The sequence below is a fragment of the Coffea eugenioides genome, chromosome 7 (genome assembly GCF_003713205.1).
Source record: "Coffea eugenioides isolate CCC68of chromosome 7, Ceug_1.0, whole genome shotgun sequence".
NCBI lineage: Eukaryota > Viridiplantae > Streptophyta > Magnoliopsida > Gentianales > Rubiaceae > Coffea > Coffea eugenioides.
In genome coordinates this window covers 40420072-40444771 of record NC_040041.1, presented here as the reverse complement: position 1 = coordinate 40444771, position 24700 = coordinate 40420072, and the positions used below count along the sequence as shown (strand labels likewise).

Below are 24700 nucleotides of genomic sequence, written 5' to 3'. Positions count from 1 at the left end.
TTTAAACGTGTACGAGGAATTGAATTCTCTCCTTCCTTTTAGTACTGATGTAAAAACTCAACAGTCTCAACGGGAACAAATGGCTGTAATGAGTTTTCTTTCAGGATCACCAATTGAGTTTGATGCTGCTCGAACACAAATTCTCTCTAGCCCAGAGAATGTTTCCCTCCATGAAACTTTCACACGAGTGTTGAGAACCGAGGGATCTTTGTCTACTTCCAATGTTACTAGTGCTCTCGCGAGTCAAAGTGGAGCTTGTCATAATGGTAGAAACAGTGGCAAAAATGGGACTGATGGGATTGCTGGTCATGAACAATACAACTCAAATAAGCGAGTCTGTTATCACTGTAAGAAACCAGGCCATACCATGCATACGTGTTGGGACCTTCATGGTAGACCTCAACAGCAGTCCCCGTTTGCAAATTTCGCATCCCAGGAAAATAATTATGTGCCGTCTGACAAATCCATACTCATCTTTGCTGATGAGTTAGCCCGCTTTACTGAGTTCCAAGCCTCACAAAAATCTGCTAACCCATCTTCTAGTACCAATCCTCCTTCTATTGATCACTCAGGTAAACCTACTACATGCCTTGTGTCATCTTCTAACAAATGGGTCATCGATTCCGGTGCAACAGATCATATGACCGGTAATAAAGATATCCTCTTCTCTTTTAATCCTAGCAAAGATCATCCGAATGTTACTTTGGCTGATGGGTCATATGCTTCAGTTGTGGGTTCTGGTATAGCAATTCCTGTGTCATCTATCCCCTTATATTCAGTCTTATGCTTACCTAATTTTTCGTTTAATCTACTCTCAGTCAGTAAAATTACAAAAGCTCTCAAGTGCTGTCTCATTCTTTCTTGAATATTGTGTTTTTCAGGATCTTATGACGGGGAAGATTATTGGTAAAGGACGTGAGTCTGGCGGTCTGTATACACTTGAAACCCCTTCATCAAAAGTGCCGAAACCTGTTGCATGTTCCTCCACCTTGACTCCGCTTGAAATTCACTGTCGTTTGGGTCATCCATCTCTACCCATTTTGAAAAAGTTGTGTCCAAATTTTCAAAATTTATCCCCTTTAGATTATGAGTCATGCCAATTTGCCAAACATTATCGTTTGCCTTACTTGCCTAGAGTCAATAAACGGCTTCATCCCCCTTTGAATTAGTGCACTCTGATATCTGGGGCCCTTGTCCAATAGTATCTAAGTCTGGTTTTAAGTATTTTGCCACCTTTGTTGATGACTATTCTCGTGTTACTTTGTTATATTTAATGAGAAGTCGTTCAAATTTATTTAATATCTTTTGTTCCTTTTGTTCTGAAATAAAAACACAATTCAATGTATCTGTCCGCATTTTGCAAAGTGATAATGCAAAAGAGTACTTTTCTAAACCCTTTAATTCATATATGTCAGAAAATGGAATCCTTCACCAATCTTCATGTCCTAACACACCACCATAAAATGGTGTTGCTGAAAGGAAAAATAGGCACTTATTAGAAATTGCTAGAGCCCTTCTATTTCACATGAAGGTTCCTAAGCAATTTTGGGCAGATGCGGTTTCAACAGCCTATTTTTTAATTAATCGCATGCCATCTTCTGTGCTTGCTGGTGAGATTCCTTATTCAATTTTGTTTTCAACCCAATCTTTATTCCCCATTGAGCAATGCATATTTGGGTGTACTTGTTTTGTTCGTAATACCCGTCCTCAGGTGTCTAAATTAGATCCCAAATCGCTCAAGTGTGTGTTTTTGGGTTATTCACGTCTTCAAAAAGGGTATAGATGTTATTCTCCAAGTATAGATCGTTATTTAGTCTCTGCTGATGTTACATTTTTTGAGACACATCCATTTTTTCTTGAGTCTAATGTCTACAGTAGTCAGGGGGAGGGAGATGATATTCTAGTCTACACTGTTACAACAACTGTTCCTACAAGACCACCGATCATTCAAGTGTATTCTCGTCGTTCTCAACACATAGACTCGCATCTTCCACCATCTTCTCTGTCTACAGATCCGAATCTTGATCCACCGCTTCCTCAGTCTCTAGATTCCAGTCTTGATTTGCCTATTACTTTAAGAAAAGGTAAAAGACAGTGCACTTACCCAGTTTCATCATTTGCTTCATATGACAATTTGTCTCCCTCCTTGCGTTGTTTTACTACTTCCTTAGATTCAATATCTCTTCCTCAACGCTTATCTGAGGCTTTGGAGCATCCTGGTTGGCGGGCTGCTATGGAGGAAGAAATGATAGCCCTAGATAATAATGGTACCTGGGATTTGGTTCATCTACCAACAGGTAAGAAACCTATTGGTTGTAAATGGGTGTGTGCAATAAAAGTCAATCCTGATGGTTCTATTGCTTGCCTCAAAGCTCGTCTTCTTGCAAAAGGGTATGCTCAGACATATGTGGTGAATTACTCAGACACGTTTTCTCCTGTAGCAAAACTCACCTCTGTTCGATTATTTATTTCCCTTGCTACTACTAATAATTGGCCTTTGTACTAGTTAGATGTTAAGAATGCATTCCTTCATGGGGATTTGCAAGAAGAAGTTTACATGGAGCAACCACCTGGATTTGTTTCTCAGGGGGAGTCTGGTAAGCTTTGTAGACTCCGAAAGTCACTATATGGTTTAAAACAGAGTCCTCGTGCTTGGTTTGGGAGATTCAGTGAGGTGGTTCAAGAGTTTGGCATGAAGAAGTGTAATTCTGATCGTTCTGTCTTTTATCAACAATCTGAAATTGGTATTATCCTATTAGTGGTTTATGTTAATGATATTGTTATTACTGGTAGTAACAATGCAGGTATTACAGCTCTTAAAGATTTTCTTCATTCGTGCTTCCAGACAAAAGATTTGGGTATGTTGAAATACTTTTTAGGCATTGAGGTTACAAGATGTAAACAAGGTATCTTCTTATGCCAAGGGAAGTATGTTCTTGATCTTTTGAAAGCAACAGGAAAGTTAGGTGCTAAGCCATGCAGTGCACCAATGATCCCCAACATGCAACTTACAGCAGATAATGGGGAGTTATTTTCAGATCCTGGAATGTACCGGAGATTAGTGGGGAAGTTGAATTATCTTACTGTGACTCGTCTAGATATTGCATATCCGGTTAGTATTGTGAGTCAATTTATGTCCTCACCAAGAACCACCCATTGGGCAGTTTTAGAGCAAATTTTATGTTATCTTAAAGGAGCTCCAGGACGTGGTATACTATATGGTAATCATGGTCATTCTCATGTTAAATGCTTCTCAGATGCGGATTGGGCAGGTTCTAAAATTGATCGAAGATCTACAATTGGATATTGTGTCTTCGTTGGAGGTAATTTGGTATCGTGGAGAAGTAAGAAACAAAGTGTAGTATCTCGCTCTAGTGCAGAGTCCGAATACCGATCTTTGGCACAATCCACTTGTGAGCTTATATGGATACATCAATTATTGTGTGAGGTGGGAATCAATAATTCACTTCCAATGAAATTATGGTGTGACAATCAAGCTGCCCTTCATATAGCATCAAATCCAGTTTTTCATGAGAGAACAAAGCATATTGAAGCTGATTACCACTTTGTTCGTGAAAAAATTCAGAAAACTTGATCTCAACCAGTCATGTGAGAACTGGAGAACAGTTAGCGGATATTTTCACTAAACCTCTAAAGAGTCCGAGAATTGATTACATTTGTGGCAAGATGGGCATGATTAATATCTATGCTCCATCTTGAGGGGGAGTGTTGAAGATAGGTAATCTGATATTATGAAAAGATTTGACATTGTAAATATTAGGAAAGATTAGATTTGATTGATTATAGTATCATATGATTATAGTATCATGTGATTATAGTATCATATATTAATTAGGTAATAGTATGATTATAGTATCATATGATCATAGTATCCACTTGTGTATATATATTTGTATATTGTGTAGTCCAAAGTGATATGAAGAAAAGTATTTTCTCTCCCTTTTTCTTAGTTTACACCATGTAAGTATTTAAATATTCCTATCGCCTCTTGGACTTCTTTAAAACCATTGGGATAAACTAATGTACTAACAGTCCTTGTACTTGTCACATTGTGAGTGATCCTTGCAACCTATCTATGTCATATTGTGATAAACTTGCTTAGTTACCTACAGAAGATTGCTGTCTATTTCAATTCAAGGGGATTTGCAAAAATCCTCAATAGATTGTATGATCCAGTAGCAAAAAGAAACTCAAAGTTGGATATATGCATCAAGCTCAGAATACATTCATATGCATCACACCAGATTCTCTGGGAGAGTTTTAACAACGTTGAATTGAAGCAAACTGCATCTTCAAACTGAGCATTAAACTTCAAATCAACAAAGTTAGACCTTGTGTCAATCACACGGTAGACATTCTTACTTTCAGCTACTGTAGCAATTTCTGGACTTCTTTCATGCAGTTGTCAATGTCATGCAGCATATTCAAGTCTAATGTCATCATAAATTTGATAAACTCCAAATTGTTAAACTACCACTATTTGTGAAATCATGAATTTCCCCTTGACAACCTACATCACATGTCCCATAAAAACTTCCATTTAAGCTGTCACAACTAGTTGTTTGAGAGTTTGAACTGTCCACAATACTCGTCTAACATGCTTCAGTTCCATCAACTGCATTACAGGAAATAGTCTATTTATAGGGCTGCGAAACACCACCATCACCCTAGATAGTAAAAGACCAAAAGCCCTTAGTGAATTAGTTGTCTACCACTAGAGCTGTTAAATGAACCAAACTGTTCGGTAGCTCAGTTCGTTTTGACACATTCGTGTATGTGAAAAACTCGTTCGAAACCTTAAGCGAACCGAATTCGAATGAATTTTTTTGTTCAATTAATAATCGAGCGAACACGAGCATGTTCGCGAGTTTTAACGAACGTTTGCAAACATGGGCACAATTATCATTTGACAAATTTTAAGGTTAATTTTGTGGCTAGACTTTTATATTTGGAGGGTTTTATTTGTTATTTTTATGTTAATGTTAGTTATATAGTTAATGAATAATGGAATTTAGTCACTTAGTGCTTTAATTGTTTTTTAGAATGATTAATGATTTGTATGGCATATTTAAAACTTAAAGTAATTTGAATTTGAGCATTTCGAACATGTTCGCGAACGGCTCGTTTAACACGAACACGAACTCAAACTCGAACATAAACTTTGCTTAACGAGCCGAACATGAACAAAGGTTTGAAGTTCGAAAATTAACGAACGAACACGAACGTTGTTCGAATTGCTTAACGAACAGAGCTCAAACATGAGACACTCGGTTCGATTCAGCTCGTTTACAGCTATATCTACCACATGCGCCACAACCATTAAAGCAGCTGCAAAACAACTAATGCAACACCTTAAGGAACAACCACCTAAAGGCAATTTCAAAGGCCATGGTCCTGCATTACTATAAAAACTTGGTAAAGACAATTGCAAGTATAGGCTGATGAAATCTTTAGAAAGATGAAGGTGCTTACAATGGTTGGCAGGTGTGCAAACTAAAGAACATAATGAGTGAAGGTCATGAAAGGACCATGTTATACTTTATCCCCAAAAAGGCTGCAGATTGGAGATCAATCATGGGGGCAGTTGAAAGTGGGTTGTCTGTCAGGAAGAAAGAGCATACATAAAGGCTTTGGCTTTAAAGGATTTTGGACAGTGAGCGGTTGTGGAAGTGGCAGACAGTGGAGGAAAGAAAGAAAGTGATCACATAGTCAAGAAAGGAGGGGAAGAAATAGAAAAGGTAATAGGGAACAGAATACTTCATGGGGGCAAGAAAGATCTTGGTAAAATGAAAATGAACAGACAAGCAGGTTAGTTGAGTAAATGAACAAGCCATGATGCATTCATAATCCTAACAACAGTTACAAACTGTTTTTTAGCTATTCTCTTAAAATACATTCTTAGACTATAAGCTATTTTGCTATTTTTAAGGTTATTGATATCTAGTTTCATCTCAGATAGGTGTGTATCCAAATAATCAAATGATCATATTGGAGATAGCAAAGAGAAGACAATAAAGGCCATCCTCATGTTATTAATAGAATATCCTATAAAGATGAAGTATGCAGCCTCCTTAGACAAATTCCCCATCTAGGCGAGAAAGGAGGGGAAGAAATAGAAAAAGTAATAGGGAACAGAATACTTCATGGGAGGAAGAAAGAACTTGGTAGAATGAAAATCATCAGACAAGCAGGTTAATTGAGTAAATGAACAAGCCATGATACACATTCTTAGCCAATAAGCTATTTTGCTATTTTTAGGTTACTGTTATCTAGTTTCATCTCACATAGGTGTGTATCCAAATAATCGAATAATCATATTGGAGATAGCAAAGAGGAGACAATAAAGGCCATCCTCATGTTATTAATAGAATATCCTACAGAGATGAATTATGCTGCAGCCTTCCAAAGACAAATTCCCCATCATTTGATCAATTGATGATTATGAAAATCAAGAGATATCATTCAGCAAATGCTGACAAAGGATTCATTAGTACAAAAAAATCAGGTACTGGATATGTTCATACTGTAATGATACAAAACAACAGTATAATCTTTATAGTAACCATTAACTTCAACGCAGTCAGCTCAAATGAATCTTCATCCCCGGCCAGATAGTATTCATTTATGATCCATACACAAATCGCCTTCTTTTATTCTACAAAGTTCAAAAGCATGTTTTTCTACATCTTACCTTCAGTACCAAAGAATGTGAATCATTATTATAATCTAAAACAAATCATCCTGCAGCTGAGGTTTGCTCAACTCCTACATCTTTTCATGATAACATTGGCAAAAATAAGAGGGCGATGTTGAAAGCTTAACATCCATAAATAAGTGACTATCTCAAGGTATTTCATGCATAGATTCATTGAACTGCTTGTTGGGAGCAACCCTCTCAAGTTAATCTATGAAACTAAATTTACTTGGAGCATCTTTCATTAATATTAATATTTTCACCCTTACCACTATGTAGCCCAACTACAAATTCAAACATGACCCGCTCTTCCCAGCCTAAAAAATATGCCTTGTAGTTTCACTGATAAAACAGAATGAAGATTGCTCAGCACAAGGCAATAACCCACCACAGAATGCACCTACTTCAATCAAGGCATGCAACCCTAATCCCCCCCCCCCCCCCCCCCCCCCCCCCAAAAAAAAGGAAAATAGACAGAGAGAGGAAAAAAATATTTTGTAGCATAGGTTTGAAATAGTACTAAACAAAATGTTTCAACAACCATATTTTGTGCAGCAATATCATGACTTCAAGCATCAATAGAAGATGTGAAACAAACAATTCCATGTTTTCAACAAGGATGAAACATAATAATATGTATGCACTAGCTTGGACCACTTTTATCGCAATACATAATTAAGTTCATCTAGCATGCAAACTTTACCAAGACAACAGAAATCATGTTCTCATCACTTATCACTTTTAACATGTAAACATGACTAAACAACAAAATCATTTACGGAACCAGCAAAAGGTAGAGCTTTCACAGACACCATGAGTAGTGGTACATTACCTTTATAAATGATTTTCATGGTATACTTATTTTTTACCTGTTATAAGTGAATAAGTGGTGAGAATTTGTTGTCCTGTTTCATGGTAAATTTCACAAACTAGCTTAAACACAGTTTAATATTAAAATTAAAGTTATATCCTCTCCCAATTAAAATGTCTTCTTTAGCTCCACCTTACATGGATAATAAGGCTATAAAAAAAGGTGACATTGAAAAATTCTTCTTCCAAACCGGTTACACTTAAATGGGATACTAAGTTTGAATCTCATATTGGCTAATGACTAATAGTAAAAAGTGAGCTTCTTGATGGGTTCAGATTCTATTAAACAAGTAAAAAATTCCTCTAGCGGGATCATTAACTGCAACATGTGAATCTGTACTCAGAAGGTGAAGTATGCAATGTGCAGATTCATTTGATCAAAAGGACATAAAACCTACAAAGGGGCACATTTATCCAGAGAGTCAAAACTCTCATTTACCTTCTCCCAGGCTCCATGTCAAGACTGCCATTGCCACATGATAAGTCTTGGGAGAAAATCTAAAGGAGAAACTGTCTAAGAGTGATGTTTTCATGACAAAACGAAGCTCTACATTGGCATGGTCCTCAGAACATCATACAAAGAGTACCAAATGACTTCCATAACTAAGAAGAAATTCAAGATATTAACTTTTATGCAACGCAAAACAAATAAAACACCAAACAAGTGAACTTTTGGAAACAGATTGATTTATAGTTTGCAATCATCACATACATCCTTAGATAGTACGGTTCCCAAACAATCATGTTAAATCAAAGTTATCATTTTGGTTACCGACCTTATAAATGTCCACACAATTGTTATCTTACAACATTAGCATGAAGGTTATTGTTTCTTATTAGCGCAAAGGTTATCCAACATCAATGCAGGAATCTCAAGTTGTATGGCTTGAATAACAAATAAACCAGAAGAATATCATACACATTAAAACATAATAACATCAGAAGAGAAAGCCCACCCTGTGCTTTATCTATTAGAAATATGGAAGAGAAAGAGAATTCAGCAACTACATGCTAAAGCTGGCTACAGGCTGTGAACTATAAGCCATTTTAGCTGTTTACTTTTAATAGGGAAATGGTAGATATTTAATTCAACTAATCCCCTCTCATGACTACACTTATTTCCAGCAAATGTAATCCGCGGATGAGATTTAGACCAGTAAAGGTCCTTGGGTCCAAAACTTACCTCGTAAACCAATATAAGCACCACAAACCAAATGTCATTTAGATAATAAAGGATCTAGCCTATTTAAGGTACATCAAGAATTTCAATTAATAGCCCAAAAGATCGCAGAGAAGACAGCAGAAAAAAAAAAGAACTGCCATCATGCCTGGCAACTAAAACACTTTACAATGTCACCACGCATCTACAACATGAGAAGACCACAGCACCATCTAAAATACATGCTAAAATGAATAAAAAAAACAGCCTAAAAGATCACAGATGGGAGAAAAAAGAAGACCACCACCTTTAGAAAACAAGTTCAAGTTGTAAGGTATCTTCTCCTCAAAAAACCTCTCTCACCAATGCCAAACCATCCATTCTGTCATTCAAATCTAGCCATAATAAACTGCATCATCTTTACACTTGATCACCAAATACATGTTTCTAAATACAAAAGAATGTAACCTAAAACTCATCTATATATTCAATTAGAATTTACACCATCTCAAACCCATGTCTTGCAGAAATTTGAAGACAACGTATTATTATATACATTTATCAACCGTACCGAAATAATTTTGACTATTACAAGTAGCAACTATACATCGTGTAGTTATAAGAGATGACACATGACGTTTGAATTTGAATCATGATTGATGTACAAGCAAATTGTTTCTTGGTGCACTATAGCATGACAATGGACTTCTTCACCTCAAAGTTAGTTGTTGTTTGAGAAAATGAATAACAAGTTACACAAAGTAAATGCTTTCAGAAAAGGAGATAAGAAAATGCTTAACACAATAACTTACCTTCAAATTTCTGACTTGGTGAGGACAGCCAGCAGGTATGAAAACAGCATCGCCCAGTTTTTGAACAAAAGTCCATGGTTCAATACCTATACAACCATATAGAACCATGTTCAATAACGTGCAGTAAGACTAACCATATGCCGAAAGAACTACAACAAAAACCTAACCATATTCCTCTTTGAGCCTCCTCTTATGTTCCATAGTTAAGTATATACTTTGATCATGTATTGGGTGAACCACCTGACATAAAATGTAAAAGATGTAGACAAATTAGCGGAAGACAAACATTTATCTGAAGAGCACAAAGCTTCCACCGCATTAGAGGAAACAATACAGAAAATTGCAAATAAACAATCATATAAACTTTTATCCAAACATTTCATTCAAGAATTCATTTTACCACACTGGCTTTCAGTCATACCAAGTTTCTATTAGGCTTAATTACATATTGCCCTCTTGTAAAAGAAATTAAACAACAAGAGGTTATGCAATAAGGACAACAACAAGAGGAAAGAGAAATTAAATTGAAAAGTATACATTTATTCTATGTAATTTCTATTTTATTAACAAATCTGGTTATGCATTTGTAACTAAAAAAATTAAATTTTTAGAATACATATTTTCCTTATTTTTTTCTCTTTTTCTTCATCTTCTTTTCTTCTTTATGCTTATTAACAATTCATTTGACAGTTAAACATATACATTTTTTTCTGTAGAATATTTAACTATTATAAATTATTATAATTATAAGAGACTAATAAGTGTATATTTAGTAATAGTATTTTATGTAATATCTTTTTCAGTAACAAGTAATGCATACTAGTGCATCAGCAACATTTTATCTACAGTTAAAGCACAACAAGAAATTGTTAATAAAAAATGGAAACTACTTAATTTACATTTATTAAATACACACTTATTTTGTATAATAGTTCAGAATAGTTAAATATTTTAAACAACAAAATAATGATAAATATGTTTATGCATCAAAAGAAATTGTTCATAAGAAAACAAGTTTATGCTAAACAACAAAAAGAAATTCTTTGGTACATTATTCTCAAAATTTGTATATTATAGTCGATATGGAGGACTAAAAAGAAATTTATACATAATAGGAAAAGATGAAGAAGAGAAAAGAAAAAAGATCATCTAACAATGTGTAATAATGAAGGCAAATTGTCCTGCTGCTAGAGACGTACATTTGACTAGCAGTCATAGGGGGCAATTTGTAGGTTTTTTAAATAAAGTGGGCAATTTGCTGCTTAACCCTAATTACAGGTGGGTAATACTTGATTAAGCCCTTCTATTATCTAATTATCTGTTTAGCTGTTCCAAACCAAGAGAAAAATTCTTGGTTTGCCAATGTGCAGATGCCTAAATCAGTAATCTCATTACTCAAGCAACTTTAACTCAGTCACTTTAATAAAATGCTGTAACTGCTAGCATGGCTACACAATTGCTGATGAAATTTCGTTCGCACTCTCTGACTATGCCACAGACATGCAGCCTAATGACCATTATAATGAAAAACCAAAAAAGGAAAAAAAATGCTTAATCAATCATATACTAATTTGAAAATATATCAAACATTCAGAGAAAGGTCCAAACTTCAAAAAAATGAAGCAAAAACCATAACATAAGCTATTTGGCATGAGGTGTATATACAACTATTCTAGTAAAAAGACTGAAATGTTTCCAAGATATTGCATTTTACAAAGACACAAATTGCATCAAATATCTAAATGGGATGAGAGAACAAGTACAGACGATTGTCTTCCTTTTCTAAACAGTGGGGCTAGTTCTATTAGACGACAAACCAGGAGAAAAGATACCATGAACGGTCACAATATGCAAAAGCATCACCCATATGTCAAGTTGAATTGACAACCAAGAAACTGCAAACAACAAAATAAGTTTAAGGTAACATCAAGAAGACAGCATTTGCAAATTAGTAGCTACCTGTTCTAGTGGACGACAATAAACATGTCTGAATTCCTTATAGTGTTTCATGAGATACTGTTCTAATTTAGGCACATCCTGCCTCCTGAATATGTCCCACAAAGCACCACTATCCATGTCCGCAAACCCTTCAACATTGTTTCTTAAGACTTCAACAACGTCTACCCCCTTCCTTTCATCCAATTTTCCATCTATACTTGTTTCATTACATTCAACTCTATTTTGCACATCAACAAATTCAAGCTCAGTATCATGACTTCTCTGAACTTCCAGTGAGATGTAAGATCTTCCATTTTCTTGATCAACATTTTCAGCATCAATCAGACTATTTCTCTCAATGTTTTCAGCTTTATTCTTCTCTCCTTTTTTTCTTCCTCTCTTCCTTTTACCACCTTCCTTCACACCATTGCCACTAGCACTAGTATCAATATGCATAGTCTCATGGTTAACTTCTCCATTATCTCCATTCTTCCTCCCTCCCTTCTCAAACATAGTTTGCAAGCCTCCCCCAACCTGATCAGATACTTTGAGTTCTTTGGTTTCAGAATTCAATTCCAAAACATCAATCCCCACCCTCTGCGGAATCCTCAAACAGTTGCTTACAGAAATTTTCCCTTCAGCCTCATCCTGCATGTCAAATATATGATGAGATGTCTTTCCATATCTGCTTAGCTCTCTTTCATCCTGTGCAGAGTGCTTCTGTTTCAATTTTTCAATTTTCAAAAGCTCTTCAGGTTTTAGGACAACACCTTCAGTATGTGTCAGCACATTCACCTGAAATCAGCAATGAACATTCACAAGGAACAATATAAGTACATAAAGCAATTTAAGAGGAGAACAAGGTAACAAAGATGCAGATGGTCCATGGTACTAGAGTTCCTCTAAATGTCAAACCCCCGCCATTTAAATCCCACTGCTCCAATTTACTCAAAGCACTATTTTCTATCATTTTTCACCATAATCTAGGAGCCTGGGTAATAATCACCAGAACATTTTTCAGAGTCGGGTAATCCAGCACTCTGGAATGCATTATTCTAGCTCCAATTTACTTCTAAGCCAACCAAAGTTAAGACAACTTCTAACAATTGACAGCAATAATATGCAATAAAATGTTATGTGACATTTCCTGATTTCCAAAGTCTTAACACCTTGCCACTCCAAAGGATGTGAGAAAGTAACTTTTATGCTTTACGACCGCCACCTTAAATGTTATTTACCAAGTCCAATGACAAAATTGGAAGTAAACCATGTGTAAATTTTGACAGACTTCTCATTAATCACCATTTTTTCCTCAAACTCAACTTTCAATGTCACAACTATCCTAAACAAGGGCATTTCTAACAAATTTTTTTGGGACATGGTGATGTCTTAAAGTTAATCCCAGAAACTCCAAGTTGCACCATACATCAAATGCTTCTACAAGCAAACAAACAAAAAAAGGTCTGATGGAGATACTATGAGCATTGAGTTGCTATACTATGAGCCTTGAGTTGCAAGTTTATGCAAAACTAAGTCCACACTCCGCACCCTCCAGATAACTAAAGCTAAGGAAGAAAGAAAAATGCCACTAATACAAAATTGTATTCCATACCGCATCAGACATATCACAGTGAAGCTTGGTAACAGAGTCTGCACGTCCAAGTTCCTCAGCATATCCATATGCAATATATGTTTTTGGCCCCATGTCTGGCTTCAAGCAATTCTTTGGAAGCTTGACAGCAAGATTTAAATACCCACCACGTGGATGAGTATAAACCTTAAAAGGCAAGCAATTAATAAACTCAGCATTATGACGAGGTAACCGCTCCTCAAATAAACTAGATGGAGGCCAATCTTTCAACTTTAAAATCTGTGGCCATCCATAACTGTCAAAGTTACCCTCGGAATAACCTCGAAAGAACTGGTGTACATTAATATCAACCTGCAAAGTATGCAATAGAAGTACTAAAAATTTAATTAAAAATCCAAATCAAGACACTGTATAACTGCAATATTTAGTCATTTGAACCGAATGCGGATCTTGAGATTCATTCAAGGGTGTTAATAAAGCATACTCAGATAATATCAACAAAATATACTGTTTATAGAATGAGAACTTTCAATTGTGATGGGTTATATGAGCATTATGCTTGAAGGTGGAGACATAAGTAGCATTTCAGACAGAAGGCATCCAGCTTAGTATTCATTTATTTCTGACATAAGATCTGAGGATACAAAATGCTACTGCACCATTGACACACCCAACATAAGATACAAATTAATGACCAAAAGATCTCAAAGTGTAGGAAGAGTGCTCAAAGGCACAGTAAAAGGTCTCCCAAAGTAAAATAGAATTAATCTTCCAGAACTGAATTAAACCTACATGACATTGTCAAATTACTTATTCAATTTAGATCACCACATGCGATCCATTCACTTAATAAGAAACAGCACACTAGGCAATGATTTTATTGGGAAAATATAACCAAGCTGACCCCATAAACGATCCAAACAACTTCCAGCATGTATATCCAAAACAAATGCATAACTCATAGTCCATCACCCTAAACTAACCCAATATATTTAACTTACAACCACTGAGCCACATTTTTCTCTGCCCTGCCTTTCAAAAGCTACTGATTTTTAGAAAAGATGAAAGTAGATATTGAACAAAAAGGATATTTCAAATCAGAAAAATGAGCAACATTGTCATAAAAAACCTATACTTAAAGAACTAGATGCAAGATACAACTTGCAGAAGAAAGGGGTTGCAAATGCAATGAGGCAACACCCACACATGCTGCAATTTTTAATTGGGCTATTATCTGCCAAAACTGGATATAAACATAAATTTCTGAATCAGAAAAGCCAAAAAGCATATGAGATGATGTAAATGTTGTGCAGAAAGGGTAGATAAGCTGACCTCACACCAATCTAAGCAACTTATAGCATTTACATTCAAAAGAATTGGATGATTAACATTTTTAATCTGGCGAAAAGCACGCCACATCACCATTGGTTCCCAGCTCAAACCCAATGTTGTATCAAGAACATTCCTGACAATCGCAGGTTCACCTTTCATCCAATGCCATTGAAAATGCTTCAGATCCTCAGGCTGAAGTTCAACAGCTTTTGGACAGTACAAAAAGTTGTCCTGAGAATCTTCACGAGAAGCTGCTTTACGCAAGTTACCACAGCTAACATTAAGTCCATCTGCAGATTTTGAACACGAACACAACTTCTTAGAAATTTCAGGAGCATCTTCAAGTTTGAATTCTTTTATCATTTTCTCTGCCCTCACAAGCAACTCAGAAATCTCAATCTCTGAAATCAAGCACTTGAGTTCCAAAAATCCCTGACTACAGCCACCCAGTTTGGAGGGAGGGCAGGGAATGCTACCATCTTTACTGGATTTCCATTGGCTAACTATGTCCACATCATCCACAGAAGCGTTCTCAATTTGTGCATCACAAATCATCTCTGTATCAGTTTCAGTTTGGGACCATCTAACACACATTCTGCTCTTAGTTGAACCCTTAGCATGACATGTCTCACCACCATGCAAGTAATCTGGCCCCGGATCAATAAATTCTGCAGTCCTTCCCTTATCACTCCCTTGCAGACAGCCATCCCTAAGCTCTCGACAACAACGAAGACAAAGGTCATAAGAGCAATTGGGGCAGCTTCGGTGGTAGTCAACAATAGAAGTTTTGCAGTTGTTGCTGCAGATAAATGATGAAACATCATTCTCTTTAAAATGCGGAGTATGAATGAGTAAGCAAAAAGATTGTGCTTGAAAGCCTACCAAAAAATTCTCTCACTATCCTCACAGCTTCCTCTCTCTACCTTGATCTCTGACACTGACAAATCTGCAATACAAAAATAAGTACATTAAATCCTCTGACCATTTGTTAATACACAATTTTTCAGGAGGTTCTCAAATGTTAGTCAACTATTATTTTTCAATTCATTAGACCAAAAATTAGCATAAAGGAACACTAGTAGTTAAAAAGCATAAACATCAAATGGCAACCATACTTGTAAGTCTATCCAGAAAAGTCATTTTACGAAGGAAAACTAAGTAGTAACAAAAGAAAAGGCACTTTAAGGATAGCATCTGGTTAACATGTTCATGAGAGTGTCAAGAGAGAACACCAAGCAAGTCATGGTTCCAGAAAAACGTGAAAGCCCATATCACCAACTTTCAACTGAGAACTTATTCACTTATGTTAATTAAATAAGCATATGTCCTCAAGTAGTCACATTTTTAGGACTTGCTTTAATAGATCCAACAACTTTATTATGCGTCTATGTGTCTGCTAAAATAATTATGAGTTGGCCTTCTGTTTCTTGCCATGTCTACTCCCAAAATTAAGATGAAAAGCACATAGACAACAAAATCTCAGAGCTTCTACAAACAAAATGAGAGTACATGAGCGTACATTTGAGCTTTGCCTCTATCTCCTTCTCCATCATCTGTTCCTCATTTAATTGTTTCAGGTATGGCAGAAGCAGTTGTAGGATATACTTTGAGTACTCAACCTTTTCTGCAGCACTGAATTCCAGTTCTAATTTCTCCTTGTCCTACATAAAACAATAGCAATTGAGAACATATGATCAAATACCGAAAAGGACGCTCAAGAAAGTAGGAACATGTGGAAGAAAAATCACTTTTATTGGCATCTCCATGCGTAAACAGGCTTTGCAGTTGCAATTCTTCCGACAAACAGGACATGACTCCACAAAAGCCTCTTGTGGAACACCAGGGTACCTGCATATGAGCCATATATTAAAAATAATGACCAACACTTACAGAAAAGGCAAGATGTACCTATGCTAGTTAAACGACTATTCCTCACAAGAGCACAACTGATTAAGCTTACACTGCAGTCCAGGCCCACCAAAAATTCCTACTGCTATTAAACTTGGTAATGACAAATTTCAACAAGCTTGACAAGTACTGAAAATAAGCAGTACATGTTTAGCTTCAAAGTAAGATATGCAAACTCTCAAAAACAGGTCACCATATCAACAATAGACAAATAGACACTTTCAAGTGTGTCATATCCTGACAGCTAAAGAACCTTAACGAACATGAAAAACATTTTGATTCATTTGTCTGCATCTAGGATTTCATACCAAGATTTTATGCAGGGAGTACAATATCTCTTCGTCTTACACATGGTACAGCGAATAACCTCTTCTTTGTCATTTCTCTGGCACTGATGACACATATTGGACTCAATTAAGATACCCTGCCACATCAAAATTCAAATTTAAAAGCAAAAAAAAAAAAAAAAAAAAAAAAACCTATGTATTGTCAAGTTTCAGATAATGCAAATATCTTACATTCTCATCCTTGAGCACTCTCTTCGGTTTAGCTTCTTCCCACGTCACCAGTTTCTCTTCCTTCTCTCCCTTTCCTTCTTCTCCAGCTCCTCCTCCTTTGTTTTTGTGCCGCTTTTTTCCTCCCTTTTTCTTCTCAGTTTCCCCCTGCTCCTTTTCCTCTCCCCTCATTAATTCACCACCACTCCCACCATTCTCCTCTCCTCCTTTCTCTACTGCAGCATTAGACGGCCTCCTCCCTTGCCTTCTCTTCTTGCTTTCTCCTTTCACATCTTCCTGATGCCCTTCTGATTCACTGCCAACTTCCTTCTTCCCCTTGGGTCGTCTTCTCCACTTTCTTCTGCTCTTTTCCCCTTCCTCCGACTCTTCCTCCTCTATAATCATTCTCACCAACTTTAACCTCGCCTCCACACTCGATTTCCTCTGGCTTGCATAACGCCTTCTTCCATCACAATCCCCCTTTCCTTCCTCCCCCTCATCACTCACTTTTCCTTCTTTATTCTCCCTCCTCTCCTCCTCTGCCCCTTCTTCCTTACCCTTCTCCAAATTCAATTCCTTGTTCCCCAACTCTCCATTCTCCCTAAACTCATTCTTGCCAACATCTTCTTGCCCATTATTCTCCAATAATTTCATATTCTCCTCCTCCATTCCGCTCACCTCCAACTTCTTGCCCTCCTTATTGTCCCCTTCTTCGGCAAAAGCCTTTCCTTCTTCAACCTTGGAACTCCTATTATTGTTGTTGTTTCCCTCCTCACTGAAACTGAAACAGCGTCTTAGTAAGGTGTGTTTGGTGTCATAGAATTGGGGCCCATAGAATTGAAATTGGAGAGAGCCAATTCTAATTCTTTTGTTTTTTTTTTTTTTTTGAAAATTCTAATTCTTTTGTTTGGATACAGCTTTTTGAAAAGAATTAGAATAGAATTCCAATTCTACAAGGGCCCACTTCCATGCTTTGAATTCTTTGGTCACCGTGTTTGGCTAATAGTTTTGACTAAGTTTGTCTTTTACAAATTTTTTAATAACTTTATCTATAATAAGTTTAAAAATTTTCAATGTTTTTAAAATACATATTTCAAAATATCCAAAAACACACTAAAAAATTTCATCTTAAATAAATTTTTTTACAACTTCTATAATAAATTACAGTAAAGTTTTAGACAAATATTTAAAAAACTCATTTGCCTAATGGCCCCATTTGCCTAATGAGTTTTTTGGGTGCTTATCTAAAATTTTATTGTAACTTACTCTAGAAGTTGTAGAAAAAAATTTTGAAATGTGCAAATTTTTGGATATTTTGAAGTGCATAATTTAAAAATTTTGAGAAGTTTTTGAGCTTAATATAGCTAAGGCCCTGTCCGACAAATGAATTTTTTGGATGTTTATCTAAAATTTTACTGCAACTCATTATAGAAATTGTAGGAAAATTTTTTGAAATGGGTAAATTTTTGGATATTTTAAAGTGTATAGTTTAAAAATTTTGAGAAATTTTTTGATGTTACTGTAGAGCCTGTCTTGTGGCGACCCCACTTCCCCCTAAGGCGAACCAGAGGGTTGGCGGGCCGTCTACCTAACTCTCGCCAAGACTCACGCAAGAAAACTAGCCTAATCCTTCCGAAGCACACTCTAAACTATTACAATATCGTTTTCCTCCAAATAGGCTGCAAACCAAAAACACATTAACTTCAGAAATAACAGCATTTTAAGATAGTTAATCGTCGATTCTTAAATACCTCACGCGTTTCAGGCCCACGAAGCAAAATCAAATAATTCCAAACAACAGTTTCATACAAGCCAAATGACAAATTTAGGGTCTACACTTTTCCGGCTTCAAGTGGCAACCCTAAACAAAAGCTACATTGTTAAGTACGAATTACAACCATACAAAGTAAAAGTAGAGTTCAAATCTTTCTCAAAATGCCAGGACCTGTCAAGGAAAACAAATAACGTGGGGTGTGCTAAATCTCAGTGGTGCCCCGAAACATGCAATCACATAAATCAAACAGCGAGTAATAATTTCCACAAAATTTAACAATTAGGAAAGCGTATAACAGCATAAGGTAGGATATAGGGGCTCTCAGGAGCCGTTCTTCCAAAGCTTGATCAAAATTGACTGCCGTTGACCCTCCGTCAACGTTTGTACTTACAACACGCAATTCCGTAGAACACCGCTTTCACCAAACTCCATCCACCAATCAACCCCCTACTGGGCCCGCATACCGCAAATAGTAGTTTGGTAATACTCGAGTATACTTTTTTATAGACTAGTCGAGGGATTCACCCAACGACGTTACGTCCAACACTTAGATACCATAGACTGGTCGAGGGATTCACCCAACGACGTTACGTCCAACACTTAGCAAGTGCAAGCAGAATATTCACGAAAACATTTCAAGCAAGTCACCACTCGAAAGGCTAATGTGATAAAGTACACATAGCTCACTTCGATGGATCAGAAACCATTTTCCAAGTTATCACAAATCGAGTCAAGAAAGCATTTTAACCAAATAAGCATAGAACAAACGGGGACACTCACCAAGAGTGAAGCTCAAAAGTCAAGTTGGGAATCGAAATCCGCGTCCTCGTTAAACCCTAGAAAACCAAGTTTTAAAGACTATAAGTTTTCTATACAAGTTCTAGGTTTTCGTGTATCAAAGATTATCTAGCGTATAACTAGTTTACTTTCTCAAAATAAATCGACAATTCCACTTAGAATTAAAACTGGTAGAAGTAGTAAATTATTTCGTATAGTTTCCTAAAAAAAAATACTTTTCTTTCTAACGGAGCGGCTAGAACTAATTTACTTGAAGTAAGGTTTCTTGCCAAACAAGTTTCATACGTCTTTTCCTTTAAAATTATCCGAATCTCATATTTTTGGCAAGTTTCTCTAAAGTAACTGGTCGGGACAATTTTTAAAGAAATCTAAGGTCTAAAACTAGTGTAACTATTTCCTAAAAAATAATAAGGTTAGTTTAAGTCAAAGGAAGATATACTAGTTGGCGAGGTTTTAAGAAAAATCCCGGCACCCGGATTTCAAGCATTACCGTACTATACTAAAATTTATAGTTCAATACTAGGTGAAATATATTCACGTAGCTTGATTTAAAAATACTCAAGTCCACAGGACCAAAACGGATTTCACGATTCCAATTCACACGCACATTATACCCCAGTTGGCCAATACAGCAAAATTACATTTCAATCAGCAGTTTCACTAGGGTTTCGTCAATCATTAACTCTTGGTATCCAACAATTTCTTATTATCACGAATCAACTAAAATGAAACTGTTAAAAGTCGCTAACATGTACATGAACACAGGGACAAGATTTGATACAACGTCTTACCCAAGATTTCAACCAATAATCTCTTCACTATACCCTCAAATCTAACTTGCATGTTAAAACTCAGGTATGATATAGCAAATCAAACTTTAATGTAACAATTTGGAACCCAAAATTCGTAAGGAAAACTTGAAAATTCTCCATGCCTTTCCTCGGCCGAAACTGGAAAATTTCAGCAGCTTAGTTTTAACATTTCCGGCCAAAACTAGCAACATATCAAGAGCTTCACATCTAGGTATTTAGCAAGACTTAGAACAACATATTTTATGCATTTCCAAACGTTATTCTCCACAGAAGATTTCCAGAACAAGCTGAAATTTCCAGTTTCACTCCCTCGGCAAAATCAGAAACTTTTCCAGCATTTGATCAGTCACAATCCAAATTTTTCCTTCGGCTAAAACCTTGTATTTTGCACTCAAATCTCACATGCACAACTACTGAACTAATTAGCTATCATTTCCAGTCCAAAATCAGTTCGGGCAACAACAACATTCATCCATAATTCCAGAATTTTGTGCAACTACTCTCGGATGAGCTTGCATGCAGCAGGTTTCTGTTTCATTCTTATTTCCTAGCTTAATCGAACTAATTAACCTCATGCAAGACTTAATAATCTTGTTTTTAGTTAGTTAATCACATCTATCGGCTCAAATTATCCCAAGAAAGCAAATTAAAAGCTGCATTTCCTGAACAAGCTCTCGGTAAACCCATTTTTTCCACAAATCAGATTTTTCATTGTCTTAGCTTATCATCTGAAGGTACAATATCACATGCATGTCCATAACCAGCCTAATCTACCTCTGATCAATGCATCTCAATCCAGAAAATTACCTCAGATCGAAGCTCACTCACGCGACAGAGAAATTGAAATTTTCTCTCCTCTCGGCTCGCTCGCTAACAGGATGTGCTGGTCCTGGTTGCGGTTGGTGCAGCTGTGGTTTTGATGGCTGGAGTTGACGAAGGTGGTGATGATCAGCAGCTCACACGACTTCCACTTGCTCTCTCCCTCTCCAGAACGGAAAGGTTGCAGCTCTCGCGCAGCTTCCTTTCTTTTCTTTCCTCTCGACTTGCAGAGTACGAAATGCAACTCCCTCTCTCACACTTCGTCGATGATAACAAGGCAAAGGAAATGTTGTTGTGAGTTGAGGTGGTGGAATGGAAATGAGTTGCGGATGAGGGAGGTGGAGTGTTTGAGAGGATAAAAGGAAATGCAGTCCGGCAGAGAATGGAAATGTTCTGATTTGAAGAGTGGCCAATGGAGCTCGGATGGTTGCATGGTAATTTCCGAAATTGTGGAGGCTATTTTAGTCTTTTCACATTTCCTCCGAATTTTCACCTAAGACCTCAATTCTAATCTAATTCCAAAATTTACCCCAAATGTAAATTGAATGCCTAATAATATACTAATCTTGCAGAGATTCGATTATCGAGATTTTTAACGTCCTAAGTATACCAAGGCAATAAAATTAATCTAACTCATGCAATATTAATTTAACATAACTAAAACCAATTAATTGAATGTTTTAGCACAATTATAGTATTTATAACATAGGAATTATTTTCACGTACTTAGTTAAGAACAAGTAAAGATAAAACTAAAATTTATTTAAAAAATTAGAAATGCGAATGAAATATGCATGTAGATGAATGTATGTATGTATATTTATATATATATATATTTTCTCGAGGTTCTCACATGTTTGGCAAACAAATTTTTAGTCAAATTCGTCTGTTACAAGTTTTTTAATAACTTTAATTACAGTAATCTCAAAAAATTTCTCAAAATTTTTAAACTATACACTTCAAAATATTCAAAAATTATACACTTTAAAATTTTTTCCTACAACTTCTACGGTAAGTTACAGTAAAATTTTAGACAAACATCCAAAAAACTTGTTTACCAAACGGGGCCGTAGATAAAGTTGTTAAAAATTTTATAACAAATAAACTTCGCTAAAAACTTGTTTGTCAAACAAACCCTAAAGTTGTTAAAAAATTTTATATCAGACAAATTTGGCTAAAAACTTGTTTGTCAAACAGGTCCAATATTTCCAATTCTAATTCCATGCAAAAGTGGGTTGAGATACGGAGCCTAAACGGGTCATCTTAAACATGGATTTTTTTCTTAAGTTACCTAGCTCGCAGACATAACTCTCTCTCATCTCTCTCCTCTGGCACTTTCACGGCAACTTTCTTCTCCGTCAACGCCATAAAATTTCCTCTCTCTTTAATCGGAGAATAGCACCAGTTGCTCCAGTGACCCCTTAACCCTTTTTCTCTCTTTTGATTTAGCATTTGTGTGAGAGCCCGTAAATTTTTTTAAAAAGTACTAAGTTTTATTTTTCTTTTAATTGCACGTTTTTTCTCATTTTATTGATTTGAAAAATTGTGAAAATAATTTTTATGAGTAAATAGAGTTTTTAGATGATTTTTCTAGTATCGAATAGTTTTTGAAAAATTAAGAGCGTATACCGGACGTGGGACCCACTAGTGCGAAAAGTTCGAAAAAATTCAGCCAACTAGGTTAAGTTTTGGATACTGGAATTAAATTATCGGGTGTTAAGAGATAATTAGAGGATGATATGTGATTGGTGTGAGAGGAAACAAAAGGATAGAGATGCTTTAATGAAGTGACAAGTGTCACTTTGTGAGTGGTTGCAACTTTTGACTACTATTCATGCTTTTACCATTTGGTTAAAATATCTCAAAAATTACCAAAAATTCACTCTTTTCTTCTCCATCTTGGTCGGCTCTCTCTTTCTCTCTTTCTCTCTCTCTTACTCTAAGCACAAGGAAGAAAACTCTTCAAGCTTGCTCCAAATCATCAAAACCAACCATCCAACCTTGATTTTGCTCCATAAAACCACTTAAGGAGGTGTTGGTGAGTTGTTGTGTGAAGTTATTTGGAAAGTTAAGGTGTCCAATAGCTCTCTCTCTCTTGTTTTAAGGTAAGTTGTGAAGAACCACCCTCCTCCCTTAATTGATGCTTAAATCATGCTTAGTGGTAGTATGAGATGCAAGTTTATGGGTTATTTCTTGATTTGTGGTTGAAGTGATGAAGTTTTATTATTTTTGGGGATTTTTTCTGTTTTAATATAAGCATGATTGTGTGGCTAACTATGATGATTAGAAATGGTATATAATGACTCTAGGAGGTGGAAAAAGTGATTAATTGCAACCAATTTCTGGTTTGGAAGAAATTTCAGAAAATTAGGGTTCTTGAGGGAGCATTCTGCCCGAATTTTTAGCTCCTAGTTAGAGGCCGAATTGGCCTTGGCTTAAAACATGAAAGTTGTAGGGAATGACATTTTAGAGGTGCCTACAAAATTTCAGGTCAATCAGAGTAGTGTAGAATGAGAAAATTCGAAATTACTATTGCTGTTCTGGTTTTACCCGAATGTAAGAATTGCGCCTGTAATTGGTTGTTTTGGCTGGAATTGCTTCCGAATTGGTCGTTGAGGCCTTCTGATGAAATTTATCCCTGTTTCTTAGCTTTCAGCTGATTTTAGAATTTCTGGATTTGGACTTGGAGAGCCTGAGTTATGAGATTTCCGCTAGAATGCGTTGTGGTGAATCTGTTTTTCCGGTTCTGGTATAGTATCTTGCATTTTTGACCTTGTTACACTCAAAATTGGACCAAGTTGCCTTCTGGAACATTGTAGCCCTATCTCTTAGCTTCGAAACGGTGGGTCTTGCACCTTCATCGGATAATCGTAGTGCCTTTGGTACCATTACCGCAAAATGAGGTCAAAAACTGTTTTTTCTTTCAGGGCTAAAGCTAATTCCATTTCCGGATTTTTCTGGTTTCCTCTAATGCTTACGTATGCTCATGGAACCCTATTTCGGTAGTATTTGGCATTGGTTTATGACTTGTAATTGAGTCTTATTGTGCTTATTTGAATATTTTAGGGCTTGACTTTCATTTTCGGACTTTTCCCTAGCTTGAATTATACTTGTACTACTCGGAGCCTACTAAACGGCTATTGAATGAACTTATGTTATGTGTGACTTTGGGACTGGCTGAGGACAATAATGAAGCCATGACGGCTGGAAAAGTAAGCAAATTTAGGGGAAATGCTGTCCAATTTTCTAGGCTGTTTGGTTCCTTTAAGTTGAATTGACTTTTGATAGAAATGAACGGCTTTTGGGTTGTTTGAGCCTAGGCCTTCATGTTACCTTTTCGTTCCCAAAAATCATGTTTTGCACCCTTGCATTAGTAGTTATTTGGCGAGGCATACGACTAGTAGTCGAGCCTCACATATGCATTCTGTGTACTCGATTTTGAGATGTGAAACCTTCAATTGGTTTACTTTGATTATTTTAGGGTTTCTTGGCGATTAAAGCCAATCTGAAGTGAAAACTTTTGAAGTATCTGAACTTGAACCGGTGAGTGTACCACTCCCCTCACTTGTTGTTTAACTCGGTTTCTGAACATGCAATCTGTGATATGAACGTCTGAACTATCTGTTTATTTTGTTTGAGACGAGAGTGTACTTTATCACACTCGTTCTCTTGTCTGTT

General features: G+C 36.3%; 1 protein-coding gene across 1 annotated transcript in view; it reads right to left on the bottom strand.

Moving 5' to 3' along the window:
* The window catches only part of LOC113777383, a 61838-nt gene that overhangs the window by 5895 nt on the left and 31243 nt on the right, over nucleotides 1-24700 (bottom strand). The window contains exons 7-17 of the mRNA XM_027322418.1: nucleotides 18476-18498; nucleotides 16844-17600; nucleotides 16634-16749; nucleotides 16166-16265; nucleotides 15937-16078; nucleotides 15300-15363; nucleotides 14418-15216; nucleotides 13107-13436; nucleotides 11516-12289; nucleotides 9724-9796; nucleotides 9557-9642 (exon numbers count right to left, since the gene is read on the bottom strand). Of these exons, the coding sequence (XP_027178219.1) occupies nucleotides 9557-9642; nucleotides 9724-9796; nucleotides 11516-12289; nucleotides 13107-13436; nucleotides 14418-15216; nucleotides 15300-15363; nucleotides 15937-16078; nucleotides 16166-16265; nucleotides 16634-16749; nucleotides 16844-17600; nucleotides 18476-18498 (3264 nt within the window). The remainder of the gene's footprint in view (nucleotides 1-9556; nucleotides 9643-9723; nucleotides 9797-11515; nucleotides 12290-13106; nucleotides 13437-14417; nucleotides 15217-15299; nucleotides 15364-15936; nucleotides 16079-16165; nucleotides 16266-16633; nucleotides 16750-16843; nucleotides 17601-18475; nucleotides 18499-24700) is intronic.